We start from the raw sequence: 15,831 nt of genomic DNA, 5'->3' as shown, positions 1-15,831 counted from the left end.
CCTACACGGGAGGTAAGTGAGGAAAGTGGAGAAACATGCTCAGCAAATTAAAACAACTCTAAAAAAGAAAAAATAATGATGCTCATATTTCACCACATCCCCAGCTAAGCAGACAGATCAGGTTCAGAGTACTCATACACACATGTATACAGATTCTATGATGCCAATCAGTCTATGTAAAGACAGAGTTTGGGGCTAAACCTGTATTACCAACGTTCCAAATGTCAGCTAAGGGCCTGACTGTGACCCCTCCTCATTCCAAACGTAGCTGCATTTCCATAAAACTGAATGTGCAGCTGTGTATCTCTCAGAAACTTCTGTGGGCAAGAGATGCTAAACCCAGAATCTATTCTACACCTAAAAAGTTCAGTTCTCTGAATCTGTCAGAAGACCCCGAGGTTGGTTTGTTTAACTTCAAGTTCTGCTCTACTCAGAAGTCTAGTATCTATGATGAACAATACAGTTTCATCGTTGAGTTGATTGTATGCCACTGATTCCACCACCACAGCTTAGTTCACAAAGAGTTTTTTAACGAATGATGCGGGGAACAAGGATAGTGTTACATCAGCTCTAAACACTCAACATCGAATGAAAGCTTCGCTTTGTTGCTAAATGTTAGTGCCATGTGACCCTTGTGGATTTTTCTGTATGCAAAAAGGTTGGTGTGGGAATACTGTGAAGAGACTTCTGCCTGCCAGGAAGAACCCCTAAGAGGTGGCTGATGAGCCTCTTCAGTTCTCAGCCCTCCCCATGGCTCCCTCCATACACTCACCAAAGACAAGCAGGTTTTTCTGCAGAACCCAAAAAAAACATTTACTGAATGGGTTTGGTTATTGCAGCATAGAGAACATAGGATATGTTTCAGAAAACTTAGGCCACCCTTAAGTACAGGCATGAGAACCAACAAAGATAGTCCATCCTTCACAGCACAGAGACTGCTCTTACTTCATTCATCTAGGGTAAACTGGAAGAAGTAACATGAGGATACACTGGACTACATTCTGCAGTGAAAACAGAGACATAAATAAACAAAAACTATAGAAAATACAGCTTGCCTCGAAGTTAACAAGACAAAACATTACTACAGCTACATTGAGAATGCATACCTATACCTTTGCACAAATGAAACAATTTGTACATTGCCTGCAGAATACTTTGTTACCCCGTAAGATGGCATGCCAGGACTGGTATGGTGAACCAAACAGGGACTGTACAGACAGGAAGCCAAAGCAGGATAAGCAGGACCCAGTAAGCAGCTCAACAGAGGAAGCTTTGAGAGTCGAGAAAGGCAACTAGTAGACTGAGAGACAGACAAGTGCATAAAACCAGAACAGAAACAGCCTGAGACAGGCACAGGCCAGACGAACCTGTGACCGCTAAAGTACTTTCTACTCTAGCATCGTGTTTGTGTTGCTGTTGGGAGTCTGGGTTTGTGCAGTTTTTTTCCCCTTTCTTTTTAGTTTGGTTGTATTTTTCAAGTACTCCACAGGAGACCCAAAACTTTCACTTGCATAAGTGAGACTCACCACAACTGCAGGCAATGGCAGCTCTGCTTGAGGAACAGCAGAGATTTTATATTATAAAGTTACAAGAAAGATTTGGAAGAAGAGTAGACGACATAAAAGAGTAAATCAGCTTTTGTTCTGTATCTGTTAAAAGAAGATTTATGATACGTTACAGACTACCACAGCTTCTGTGCTGCCTAACGTCTTTACAACTTCAGTAGATTTAACACAGGCTTGCTTAGCAGTAGTGAAAATGAGGCAAACAGCCCTGAAGGCAGGTTTAAGTTTCATACCAAGCAAGAAGGGAAGACCCTACTTGAGCATACATAACAGACAAAAAGCAGCAACTATTCAAAGAACCACAGAATCATTTAGGTTGGGAAACACCTTTAAAATCATTGAGTCCAACCATAAACCTTCTCTGCCAAGTTCCACTACACCATGAAGATACTTGTTGCATAACTGCATGTCAAAAAAGTCAAAAAGCAAGAAAAAGACTGTAGTTCAAGGAATCTTAGAACAGTTAGATGATGCTCAGCAAAAGACTATAGTCTTGATGCAGACACCATCAAACATTTTACAAAGTTGTCAGCCTGATTACTCCTATTTTTGCCAATGCAAAATTGAGTTTGCAAGTAGTTGTAAGAAGAACATAACTTCCCAGGCTCCCCTGCCAGCCAGCAACAGTACATAGTCAAACTGATCTCATACAGCGCTCGGTTCGCTAGGTAACACACACTAAAACAATGTCTTTATTTCATGTCTTCAAGTATATCTCAGAATAATGTGGTTAAACACAGCACTCTGTTCAAATCAACAATGTACCTAAAATATGTAAAGACTACAGCCTGTAGACTGTCCTGTAGACATTAAGGTATCCTGAACAGGCTCTCCAGCAGTACCCAGAACACTATTTTTCACACATCTCTCAAATGAAGGTGTGAAGACACTTGGCATGCTTCCTGACTTTGTACTGGTGCTTTCATTTCAGCAGCACGTCTAAGGAGAGGTCAGTGGAAACAACTAGAGAGTACTACTATTCCCTCCCTCTTATCTGCCACATTATATTCAGAGCATTTGTAGATGGTAAAGCAGTAAAGGACTGGAAGCAAGTCTTCCCGCCAGTGCTCCTGTTATTATCAATGCTGGCAGAATTATATTGCTGCTACAGCAACAGTGGCAGGTTTTCAAAGAAACTGCAGTGTATACAAGGATGTTTTACACAGCCAAACAGAAAATCTTCCTTCCAGTTCCCTCTGGCTTCAGACAAAAGCAGCAAACCCTAAATCAACACAACTCATAAGCACATAGGGAAAGGCAGATGCCATGGTTCTGACCACATTAGAAAACTTAATGATTAAAAAGTTTATGGCATTGCAGCTCCACTTTGAAGGATCAGCAGAGGATCCAAGCACTCTGTGTTGATGATCTAGAACCAGACGCTGTAAAATCCAAATCTTGCCTGCAAATGTTGCTACTGAAATGCACATTATAGTGTGTTAGCAAAGAGAGAGAAGAGCTTGCTGGAAGACAGACCTTCTATTTTAAGAAAGATGATCAGTAATTATTATTAACCAAAGTCATTAAACTTTTATCACAGCTGTAATATCATTATTTTTTTGTACTTAAAAATGAAACCTAAATGTTGTTTCTTGCCTTTTTTTTTTAAAGCACGAGTAGCAAAAATTGCTAGTATTAAAAAGGTAATTTTGCAAGCAATTCACAACTGAACAAAACCAGCTACTGTGGTATTCCACTAACCTTCAGAAAAGCTGTTAATCTCAATATTCAGGATTCTGAACAGCAGGACAGGGTTGAGAAATTAACCCTTTTAAAGTTGAATTTCCACAACTGACAAAGGCATGTGTTAGCTGAATTCTATTTACGGCATCCATCCAAATATCAAATAAAGCTTTCCTGGCTGTGTTTCAGTCATCCCCATTCACAGCTCAAAGAGTACTTTTCTAAATGTAGACAGGCAGTATAAATCCTGTGTCTTGTTTGCATGCAATTTTACACACCTCCAAAAGATAGAACATCATTATCTAGTAATTGCCACTTCAAGAAACGGATTGGTAATGACATATTGAAAAGTACATGCATGCACAACAGGGTACCGCTCTGATGAAGTTAACTCTTCAGCAACATTTCTGGAAGGCTTTAATCACATATAAGGAGTAGCATTTAAAGACAAGAGTTCTCTCAAACAACCCAAAATGGTAGCGGAAATAAAAATATGGGGGGGGGGGGGGGGAAATCAATCCGTTCACAACGCTGTAAGAATTAAAAACAGTAAATCTGATGTTGCCATGTTTTAATCTGATAGCATGCAGGAAACTGAGCTAAGCTTATGTTTGGAAAGAATCCAAATATGACAGGTATAAAAATTCAATTAAGGAATTCAAATCACCTCATTTTCCCATGCAACACTCTTGGATACAGTTGTCGTAACAATGGCATTTAGTTATTTATGATTCTATACTACAATGGGTTTTAAGGAGAGTTGGTTTTCTTCCCAACTTCACATTCTACCACCTCAAAGACTTAATTTCTCAAATGTTCAAAGAAATCCAAATACAGTATGACCAAAGAGTATCATTATTAGCTATTTATCAACCATGTTAAAACATCAGGATTGTTTTCAGAACCAAAGTTCACCAGAAACACAGTTATGCTCATTCCTTAGGTGCAAGCACCATTCAAGTTTGGAGGCACAGAGGAGTCCACCCAACCCTCAGTTTACTAATGCCTTGAAATGGAACCGTAGCACCTTGGCTTGGTAAAAGCTTACTTTGAACAAGCTGTCCGTAACACTGCTATTCTGCTACAATAGCTGCTGTAGTGCTAAATGTGACAGAAAGCTGAGCAGGTAATCTGGGACTTGTGTGCCATGCTCTGAGATGCCTTGTGACTGCACGAAAAGCATGTGAAACATGCAGGCTGTCTCTCATTACTACGAGCCCCATGTTCTTCCCAACAAGCAGTGCTCCTGATACGCACCAAGGCTCCCTTAGGCTGCAGATAAAGAGGGATGCAACTGATGAGGTGCATGCTGTTTAACATCCTTGTCGGAGACATGGACAGTGGCGTCGAGCATGCCCAGCATATTTACTGATGACACCATACAGAGCTGTATGGTGCAGTCAAAACACTGGAGGGAAGGGGTAAGATCCAGAGGGATCTGGACAGGCTGGAGAGGTGGGACCACGTGAACCTCATGGAGTTAAACAAGGCCAAGTGCAAGGTCCTGCACTTGAGTCAGGGCAATCCCAAGCACAACTACAGGCTAGGTGGAGAATGGACTGACAGCAGCCCTACTGTAGGTTAACTCCCCAGTTTACAGGTTTCCATAAATAGATATACCCTCTACAAATCTAACAGCTTCTTGAACCATTTATCCTTTTACCACTCAAAGCATTTTTCAACTGTTTCCACAACTAAGTGGTGTACAGAAGAGAAGGGGAAAAAAAGCAATCTGTCCTGGGTTCAGCTCTAACAGTTGTTTTTCTGCTTCTTAATAGCTGGTGCAGTTCTGGGTTTTCTACTTTAGCCTGAGAATAATGCTGATAACACACCAATGTCTTATTTGTTGCTCAGTAATGCTTACTCCAATCAAGGACTTTTCAGTCTCATGCTCTGCCATGAGGAGTGGCACACAAAGCCAGGAGGAAGCAGAGACAGGACCCCTGACCCAAACTAGCCAAAGGGGTATTCCATACCACAGCACATCATCCCCAGTGCAGAAACCGGGGGGAGTTACCCGAAAGGCCCAGATCACTGCTCAGGTTGGACTAGGTATTGGTTCACGGGTGGTGAGCAGCTGTATTGTTCATCACTTGTGTTTATTGTTTTCTTTTCCCGTTTTCATTTTATATTCTCTCCCCTTGTTATTTCCCTTATCATTATCATTAGTGGTGGTAGCAGTAGTGGTTTGTGTTATACCTTAGATACTGGACTGCTCTTATCTCAATTTGTGGGATTTACATTCTTTCGATTCTCCTCCCCATCCCTCTGGGGGCAGGAGGGGAAGAAGGCAGGGAGTGAGAGAGCAGCTGCGCAGGTCTGAGTTACCGGCTGGGCTTGAACCACAACATCATCTTTTGTTTTAAATTGCTGCTTAGACTTTGCATTGGGCACATATTATCTCTGAAGCCATGAAAAATAATAAACAAGCACAGCCTATTTATCTGTGCTATACCATTCCTGGCTTTCATACTCCTCTCCCCCTCATTTAAATCTTCTTCAGTTTGGTATCTCCAGTTAAATCATGCAAGACCTTGTCTATGTTAAACCTTGACACCAAGTCAAGGAAAGACAACATAACAGAAGGCAAGTCCTCTGAGGGTTAGAGTTCATGGGGATAAATAGCAAGCGTGCAGATGATTACATCTGGATGAACACAGCCTACCTCCTACAGAGGATTCCAGCATTCCCTGAGACTATCCCACCCTGCTCCCCAAGAAACTGAGCTATTATAGGCTGCTATGACCAGCTTCTCAGAAGTCATATGCTGTTAAACTTGAAAGATCTCTTCAGCCTGATTGTCTTCCCTTACTGTCCTTCTCAGGGAGGGAAAAAATTGTACTCAGAGTTTCTTCAACAAGAAAACTAGTAACCCACTATATAAAGTGTTTGTTGCAAACACCCAGGGTACTTCAGCTGTCTTTCCTCTATATCTAAAAGCTGAATGAAGTGTAAATAAAGCCTGTAAACTCCCCAGATCAGGTGCAGAATGGTAGTAATCCTCCTAAATGAATTCTTTTGCTATTGTATTAATGTATTGAAATACCTGCACAGCAAGGGGTACTCTAAACAATATAATCCCTTCCTTGCTGCCACACCTCCAAAAGAACCGTTCCTACTTAAGTGGCAGCAAATAACTAAATTATGGAAGCTTAAACTGAATCTTTTCAGACAACAAAATAAGAAAACTTTTTTTTTTTCCTTCCCAGTTGATTAAAAAGCAAATCCATTCCAGGGGTGGTTCAAGTTTCAAGCCAAGAAAAATGGCCCTGTCCAGAACTCAGATGCCCTAAAAGAAAAGCAAAGTAAGATCTACTCCCAAATGATATCTGCACACAGGCTAAGGAAAGGCACTGATCACACTGAAATATACTCACAGACGAGATGGTGGAAGTTCTTCATCACTTATCACTATCTATTATGGGTTCAAACTTAAACAGGGGAGGTTTAGGTTGAATGAGGGTGGTGTGGCATTCATCTTCACTGTGAGGGTGCTGAGGCACTGGCACAGGTTGTCCAGAGAAGCTGTGGCTGCCCCATCCACAGTGTTCAAGGCCAAGTTGGACTGAGCCTTGGGAGACATGGTCTAGCGTGAAGCGTCCCTGCCCATGGTAGGGGGGTTGGAACTAGATGATCTTAAGATCCTTTCCAACCTTAACTATTCTATGACTCTTAACAAACGCAGCAGAGAGGAGTTTAAAACAGTTAGAACCTGCTAAGTATGCCTGGAGCGCCAGGCATAGTTAGACATGTATCACATACACACAAAGGAACCTCACTGCAAAGGCAGATGTACTGACTGAACTGTGAAACACATGTTAATAGTGGTACTCAACGTTACTTAAACATGTAGGTGTGCAGTCCTGCTCAACAAGAACTCCACTACCGCCTCCAGCTCAGGAGGAGCCACTGCTGCCATCAACACTCTCCCAGGAGAAGCACACAGGGAAGCAGAATGTAGTTTTAGCAGAGGCAGATTGGAACTTACAACTCACATCTTCCTGCCCCACTTCACAAAGACGTTTGCATGACCACTACCAGTTAACAGTCCCATTAGAAGGTCATGTTCCCTCAGCAGAAGACAACAGAAACTGTCACAGTTAATAGAAGCTACTGAACTCTGCAGCTATCAAAACTTAGATTCTTCTGCTGAGTGAATACATACAAAAAAACACAGGCCTCTAGACAATGAGAGGCTGAAACAACTGGCTTGTAATGTCAAAGTTTCTGAACAGGAATGGAACTCCAATACTTGAAAACATTTATTACTGTCTTTATCTTTCCTATATGCTTCACCTTGTCTGGACGTTAACAGGGACTGCTGTCCAGCTTCCCTTTGTTTGCCAAACAATCTGAACTTCACAGCAACTCAAATCTGCTTTCAGCATCAAAACTTTGCATTACTTTGGCATACTGCATTAGTTTTATAAACTTTGTCAGGTTACCCTTCCAACTACTGGAGGGACAAGTAATTGAGGGAACTGGAGAACAATTCTTCAGAGTTTATTTATATAAACAGTGAAAACATTCCTCTTAGTTCAGTTGATGATATTCACTATACAAATCACTCAGAACTACACAAGTTAATAACATAATGCAACTGATTCTGAGCATTTCCATCCAACACTGCTAAAGCACTGCACACTTTCACAAATCGCAAATACTTAAGATTTTCTTATGTGCCCATCAGAATCTGCTCTTACACCAGAGTTTAAAGTTAGATCCAAGAGTTCATTTCAGTCAGTTCCTAAAATAATTGCTGTACTTGCAGACGAGAAAGCCAAAACTTGTCCGAATATTCAACCTCATCAGTTCGCTCTTTACATAAACCCAGAGAAGATAACAAACGTGATAAACTGCAGAGACATGATCACATGCCTTACTTCACCTGCACTTTGGACACTCATCAATTCCCTCTAGGGTTTACCAGCATTATCTACACTTCAAAATGAGTTCAGGCCACTGCCTTTTTTGCATAAAAGAACGCATTACTTCTCTTTTGTTTTCTCCAACTCAAAAGAAATATACTTCCACATAAAACTAAATAGTATGCATACCAGTGCAAAAATCAGGAAAAAAAAAAAAATCCAAGCCTCAAACTAACTACAATTTTTAGTCAACAGACCCCAAAAGGTAACTATGCTGTCAAAAACTTAGAAATAAAAATCAGATGCGTTATAAAAATAGAAAAATCCTAACCTACAATCTGGAAAACATGAGATAAAAAAATTATACCTCTTGACTACTGAACAGCAGTTCCCTATGGATTCCCCTTATGAGCAGTTACAGCGGATTTCAAACATGATGAAGCACAATCCTGAATTAACTGAAGCACAAGCACTCTTGACTTACATATTTTTACATTCTAAAGATTCTCAGATCTCTGCTAAGCGTCAAAAGTGCAAAAAGAACTTTCCAGAACAAAATAAAATGCAAGGTGTGATGCCGCTGATTGATATAATATAAGGGATGCTGAGTGGCATAACCTGGCAGCAAAGAATGTGATGAGCCGAAAATAGACTAAAATGGATGGGAACTATTGCAAAATCACGTCTTCCTCTAAAGCACATCCACGATCAGAAATATCTGCACTGTAACTTAAATCAGTTTTCTAGCCTCTGGGTCCCTGAGAACTCTCCAAGATTGCTGAAATAAAAGACAACATAATAAAACATACCCGTTTAACTCTGCAAGTAGAAGTCTGGACCAAACACCTCTGGTTGCAGGGAACCACACATTCACGGCCCACAGGCTTCAAAAGCAGCAGCCAGGCTGACAAAGCACCAGAGCCCATTTTCTTGTGAAACCACCGCTGCAAACACACTACTCTGACAAGTGGCCATGCTGACACTGAGGTCTCACTAAACCAAGTCAAATTCCAGCTCCCCACTGCAATATTCAGATCTTTCCATGGGATTGAAATATATTTTCTCCACTCATGGTTTCTTTGAATATCTAAACTTAAATGGGACAAGAGTGTTGGGCAATATATGGAGATTCTCCAAAAGGAAAATAAAACATCTTTACTTCCACAGATGTTAAGTATCCAAAATGAGTAAAACCGACAATGAAAAAACCCAACTAGTCTTAGAACTAAAGAAAAAGCTTACTTAACTCCTCTTAATCCCTTTACTCCTTGACCCACACCACACATTTACACTACATATATTCTCGAAGCAAGCACCGGAGAGCCTATGGCAGGAACAGTCTTGCACTGTTCCGTTCACACCTGTAGCAGGGGAGGTGCTGCTATACCCTGCCCAGTTTCTCAAGCTCCAGACATGGATTCCCTCATCTATCCCCCAGAAAAACAGCCCAGGCAGAAAGCTTGGCTTTCACGGTGTAAGCACAAGAGCACAGGCGCAGCAAATGCAACAGAAGGCACAACATGAGGAGCATTTCATTCCATTGCAAAGCCAGTTTTTCAGTTCTACCTTATCTCCTACCTCCTCCACCATTTAATCCCAGTCCTCAAAACCTCCTTTTCTTGTCCTCACACCATCACTTGTGCAGCAGCACACTTAGGATTTTTTAACATTGTTCTCCCTGGATCTTATCAAGAAGTACAGGATACTCATTCTAGATTGGTTTCCCAATCCCATTCATCTTGCCACCACAAAAAGCAATTGTTTTGGCACAATGCAGAGAACAGCACATGGGTGAGAACAGATGGGAGGGTAAGTGGTCTGTTAAAACAGCTCTGTCACCAGAATATTCAAATTACAGTGTGGAAAGCTGTGAATTCAAAATCCTTCTCCTTATCCCAGCACCACACATACTCATCTTGAAGCAATATTTTCCAGACTTTTGTTTTTATAGCTAATAAACTAGTAAGATTCAAAGTAGAAATAGACATTTACAGGGCTGACACAGAATTTAACTGGTTCCTTCACTTAAAACAGAAGGTGCTGGGGTCAGCTGGCAGAGCTGCAGCAGCCGGGTGCATGCAGTCCATCACTCAGCACTCCTTGTCCAGCACGGCACCTTCTGCAAGCTAGAAAGCAGCTAAGTATTATTACAAGAAGAAGCTAAGTATTATTTCTATTCCTAAAATCTGCTAGTACTAGCTAAAGTTCAAAACTAAAAGCAGGCTCTTCCTGTTTTTATAAAGCATCTGCTCCATCCCTTTTTGATAATTCAATTACCAGAGTTATCCTCTGGATCATGGAAAGAAAAAAGTTCTGGTAGGAAAAAGAAAAAAAATTCACCCAAAACCACGTGCTGTACCAACAATTCTCAGTAAATACAAGTAGATTACTGTCATGTAACATTTAATCATGGAAGAAAATTGAGTTCTAACTATATGACATATTTAGGACAAAAGAGTTATTTAGGAGACTACAAACATTTTTCTTGATGCTTCCAAGTTCCAGAAAGTCTCACAGTTTTACAGTTACTCGGCTGGGTAAAAAGAAATCAGAGGGAGGAGACGACAAACAAAAAGTTCTGGATGAACTTGCTGCAGTTCAAAAATGCAACTGTATTAACAAACACACACTTTATTTGTTTAAAATGAATATATTTGCTAAATTAATCCCATATTTAATCAATTTGGCTTTAGTACCTGACACCTGATGAACTCCTTTAACCACAGTTTCTCAGCTCTGCCTGTTGACAATGAATAGCTAACTGCTGTATCTGAATGGTGCATATGATATTCAACCGCAAAAAACTAGCCTCAAGGTTTTATGGTTTATGCTCCAGTGATTTTTTTACTACATTACTAATTTGTATGCACATTTGTTTTTTTTTATTTCAAATAGGACAGTATGTTATGTAAAGATGGGAATTAAACCCATTACATTCTAAAGATTTTCAGCATTCAAAAATGCATATATTTTTGTAGATGTCTACTTTCTTGTTAGGAGATACCATACTTCTGCAATGGTTACAAAGGATATACTTCCAAAAAAAACCCAACTGATTAAACATCACAAGACAGGTTTTAGTCCTTAGCACAACTCAGTTTTTCAGGAGCTGTGGGGACAAGCTTCAGCAACAGGCCTTGGAATCAAGACTTCATATTTCTTTTTATTTCTAGCAGCTATAATCAGTCATATTCCAGAAGCCTGCAACTTTAAGTATGGTTTCACTATCATTTTAAGCCAATATAAGCTGGCACTGCTGCTGAAAGAAGCTGTCCCACCCTTCCCCACTGCTAGTTTCCACATGTCCTTTTCTTGAGTCAGCACAAGCCATTCACAAAGACCCACAGCAAACATGACAAAGATACTCACCTAGTTAAAAACCAACATTTCTCTTCCCTTTTTCCTTTTTGTTGTTGTTGAGAAGGAATAGGGGGAAGAGTAGATTTCATTTTAGTATGACCAGTTCCCCAACCCAGCTCTCCACATTGTCACAAGAGTTCACATGCACAGAGCAGTAAGGAACAGACAGGGGACAAGACTGCTTGAACTCAGCAAGTGGGAATTCATACTGGCTGGAACTGCTCATGAAAACACACTAGAAGAGTGAAAACTGGAAGTATTCAAATAGTCAAAGAAAAATATTCCCTTTCCTAAGCCATGCATAAATGAAAAGAAATAACTGAGATTTTAAACTAATGACTCTCCCTTTGCTTGTACTGCCATGTCGCCTTAGGTTTGTGTGCTTTTAGTCTTGCTTAATATTTTTTGAGGAATATGAAAACAAAAATCTTAACTGAGATGGCCACACAAGCCAAAACTTTAACACGCAGCATGACTGATGACACAACCCAATCTCTCCAGAGAAGGGGACAAACTGTACCATTAAAAACTGCACTAGCAGAAGCTGCATGTTGATTCTCTGGGGTTTCAAATAGAACTTCACTTTTAATAATAGGCAAGTGTGTTTTAATCAACACTCTAAAACTCTTCCACTTTAACTGAGGTTTGAATGTTAGAAAACCCCGTTACTCCCGGGACCACCCCAATCTCTTGCTTTCATCATCTCTGCATTTCCAGAACACCACAGGGATCGCCACGGACAAACATACAAGACGGGCATCACTAAACCGCAACCATCCCAACTCACACACAGGAATGCAATTCAGAGGAGAAGTTACTGGCCCCAATTCAATCTGCAAGATGGATTCCAAACTGCAGGGTAGCTGCATTTCTAAAAGGAGAGCAGTTATGAGAAGCTACATGCTCCTAACACACCCTCATCACAAATGCATATTTGTGGCTTTCTCACTGTGTTCAGGCCTTTCCCTTTATCGCATCAGCTGTACTCATACTCTGATCCAGAAATTTGTCCATGGGGTAAGTTTATCTGTATATAGAGGGGAAAAAAACCAAAAGCACACTGAAGTGTGTTCTGATTAACTAGATAACACTAACCACCTTTTCTAAATCCAGCTAGAAATCATACTAATATACATCTCAATAAAGAGACGATCGCTTTGTTATTCACTCTGGAAAAGTGTATTCATTGGCTCTAAATTTTAATTAAACTGCATTTCAACTTAACATCTCCTTGATCTTTTATTATGACAAAACATGACAAGCCAACTTTGCTGTAATCTCTTTATAACCACTCACTGCTCCAGACACCTCTGTCATGTGCCATCTTGCTGGATCCAACAGCTCATTATGGCCTCTCCTAAACATCGCTCAAGAAAACGATAGAGATGGACCAAACATCCCTCTCTAGATCTTTTCTAGCTCTGAACTTGCATCAACACCACCAGAATTAAAAATACACTCTTGATTAATCAGTCTGAGTGTCTGTTTCAGGTAGGAAAAGGATCTCAGCCATTCCATTAAATATAAAAAAAGTTGGAAAATCATAGTAAGATCAAATTGTTCCAAAGTTCTGCCCAGTTAAGCACAAGTCCTTAAAGAAGTTTAGTAACTCACATAGAACATTTTTATTTAAAATTTTTACAAATTCACACTGCACATTTCTCAAATATCCAGTACAATAAATGGTCACTTTGATGGGGATTTATCACCTCGGTGTTTTTAATCAAGCTGCCCTGCTTCAAAATACTCTTTTCCTTTCTGCCACCCTCACTAGGACTGAAATCAACTGGCATACGCACGGGTTAGGGAACAGGAGAGCTTCAAGCCCCTGCAGGAACATCTTAAAATTTCTACGCTATTACAAATTGGCGCTAACTTTTAAGATCTCTAAACAGCACGACAATAACCTAGAGCACTTTAAGAGCTTTAAAGGTATGCTCTGATTTAGTTAAAGTCCTTTTATTTCTTATAGCTTCACCACTAACAACACACAACTCTGAGTTATGAGCACACTGCAGTTAGCTCCAGAAATTCTTCAGAAGTTTAATCTTTCCCGTAAGAATACAGAACTCCGCTGAGGTACCTTCCGGCTAATAAAAGACTGACAATTTCTTCTGTCATGCCCCGCAGAGCTGCTCCCCACCACCTGTGTTGTGGGCGGACGTGCTCAACAAACTACTTGTAGTGACTTAAGTCTCAAATAAGCAATGGCGAGGTTAAGAACTTGCGTGGCATGTAGCACTTCTCTGAACACACACACCCTCGGAGAGTGTGCGCTTCTCAGAACAGAAATCCTATGAAAACTGGCGTTCTCTTCGTTTAATATTCCCCACGTTCTCCCTTAGGCTCCACTTCCTACGCCCCAGCGATGCCGTTTTACACTTGCTCCAAGAGTTAACAGCCAGGGATGCTCCAAGCCCCTGGTATCGGTACACACCACCGGAACGGAAACCAGCCCTCTACTTTCGGGGCCCCCTGCCCAGTTTCTAACCCAAATCAGAGCCTTCAGGGTCGCTCCGAGGCCGAAGCCCCCTCCCGAGAAATTCGGGAAGCCTGCAGACGCCCGCACCCCGTTACTCTGCCCTCGCAGCTCCAGGCCGAAGGCGCTGCCTCCCCACCAGCCCCCATCGGGGCAGCGTCGGTCTCCAGCCGCATCCCTGCGGATGCGCCGCCAAACGGCGAGGTCAAGCGAGTGGCAGCGGGGCCGCGGCCGCCCTCCCGGCCGGCACCGGCGGCGAGGCAGGGAGCGGGGAGAGAGGAAGTGGGGTGGGGGAGCCCCCCGCCGTGGCGCCGCTCCCGCGGGGGCCGCCGCAGGGCCCCGAGCGCAGGAACCTGTCGGGACACATTCTTGAGGCCGTCGCGGCCGGGCCAGGAATGCGGCCGGGGGAGCCGGACTCGGCCCCGGCGCGGGTGCCAGGGCCCCTCGGCCGAGCATCCCGGTGCGGCCCGCACGCCGGCGGGGGAGGAGGGGGGGGGGGGGGGGAAGAGGTCGGGGCGGGCGAAGCTCCCCGACGGCGCCAGAAGGGCGGGAGGGGGGGGCCGCCCGACGCGCGGGCCCGGAGGCAGGGCCGGCCGTTAACAGCACTTAACGGCGCGGGCACGGTGCTCCCCCTCCGCAGCCCCACCTCCCGGCCCGGTGCCACACTCACCCTTGGAGTAGAGGGACTTGGGGGACTCGAGGTCGAGGTCGGCGCTGAGCAGAGAGATGAAGTCCGAGGGCATCGCAGCTCCGCGGCCCGGCAGGGGCGAGGGGGGCGGCGGGAGGAGGGGGCCGGGCCGGGAGGGGGGCGCTGCTGCCTCCGCCGCCCCGGGGTAGGGAGGGGAGACACCGGCAGGCGAGAGCGCGGCTCTCCTCACGTCGGGGCCGCGAATGGGGCCGGGTCGGGCCAGGCCGGGGGCTCCGCTCGCTGTCGGGACCGGGCACCGCCACCCCTGACAGTAACCGGCTGCTCCCAACGGAACGAGCCCGACTGCCTCCTCAGGTGCCACTCTGCGCCTGCGCGGCCGCCGGGGGTTGAGGCGCGCACACGGAACACCAGCGCTGCCCTTCCGCGCATGCGTCCCGGCGGGCGGTGGTACGGAGATAGAACAGCCCACCGGGCTGGCCCTACGCGCCTGCGCAGAAGAGCCCGTTGCCGCGCTCTCCCCCGTCGCCGGCAGCGTCGCAGTGCGCATGCGGGAAGGGGTGGCGGAGGGCGGGGGAGCTGCCGGGCGGAAGAGCCGCCGCGGTGGCGGCGGGGGGCGTGGAAGCGTCTAGAATGGAGCGGGGGCCGGCCCCGGTCCCTGAGGGAGAGCGCGGTGCTGGGTGGGGTGGTGTTGGTCATAAGGGTGGGGATGAGGATGGGAGCTAGAGCTCTGCGTTGTGGCAGGTAAAGGAGCATGGGTTTGAAAGCAAACAGAATGGGAATCGTAGGAACACGGCATCCCGGACCTTAAAGCTCATCCAGTCCCAACCCCTGCCACGGGCAGGGACCCCTTCCACTAGAGCAGCTTGCTCCAAGCCCCTGTGTCCAGCCTGGCCTTGAACACTGCCAGGGATGGGGCAGCCACAGCTTCTCTGGGCACCCTGTGCCAGCGCCTCAGCACCCTCACAGGGAAGAGCTTCTCCCTAAGAGCTCATCTCAGTCTCCCCTCTGGCAGGTTAAAGCCATTCCCCTTGGCCTGTCCCTACAGGCCCTTGGCCAAACCCCCTTTCCAGGTTTCTTGTAGCCTCTTCAGGCACTGGAGCTGCTCTAAGGTCTCCCCAGAGCCTTGCCTTCTCCAGTGGAGTGGGCAGACGGCATCGTGTGAGGACATTGTTCATTTGCTTCAAGCCAGGCCCAAGTATCCTCCCAAATTAAAATCTTCCTGAGGGT

At 44.3% G+C, this 15,831-nt stretch overlaps 1 protein-coding gene across 1 annotated transcript in view; it reads right to left on the bottom strand.

Annotated features, from left to right (window-relative positions):
* The window catches only part of NFAT5 (nuclear factor of activated T cells 5), a 63,331-nt gene extending 48,406 nt beyond the window's left edge, over positions 1-14,925 (bottom strand). Inside the window, exon 1 of the mRNA XM_061444075.1 lies at positions 14,626-14,925. Coding sequence (XP_061300059.1) covers positions 14,626-14,698 — 73 coding nt within the window. The 5' untranslated portion in view covers positions 14,699-14,925. The remainder of the gene's footprint in view (positions 1-14,625) is intronic.
* Between the last annotated feature and the right edge of the window lie 906 nt (positions 14,926-15,831).

Source organism: Pezoporus flaviventris, unplaced genomic scaffold (genome assembly GCF_033815535.1).
Source record: "Pezoporus flaviventris isolate CSIRO_AGI_PZ_B2104156 unplaced genomic scaffold, CSIRO_AGI_Pfla_v1 ptg000667l, whole genome shotgun sequence".
NCBI classification, from domain to species: domain Eukaryota; kingdom Metazoa; phylum Chordata; class Aves; order Psittaciformes; family Psittacidae; genus Pezoporus; species Pezoporus flaviventris.
Note: the sequence above shows the minus strand (reverse complement) of the source record. Positions and strands in the feature narration are given on the sequence as shown.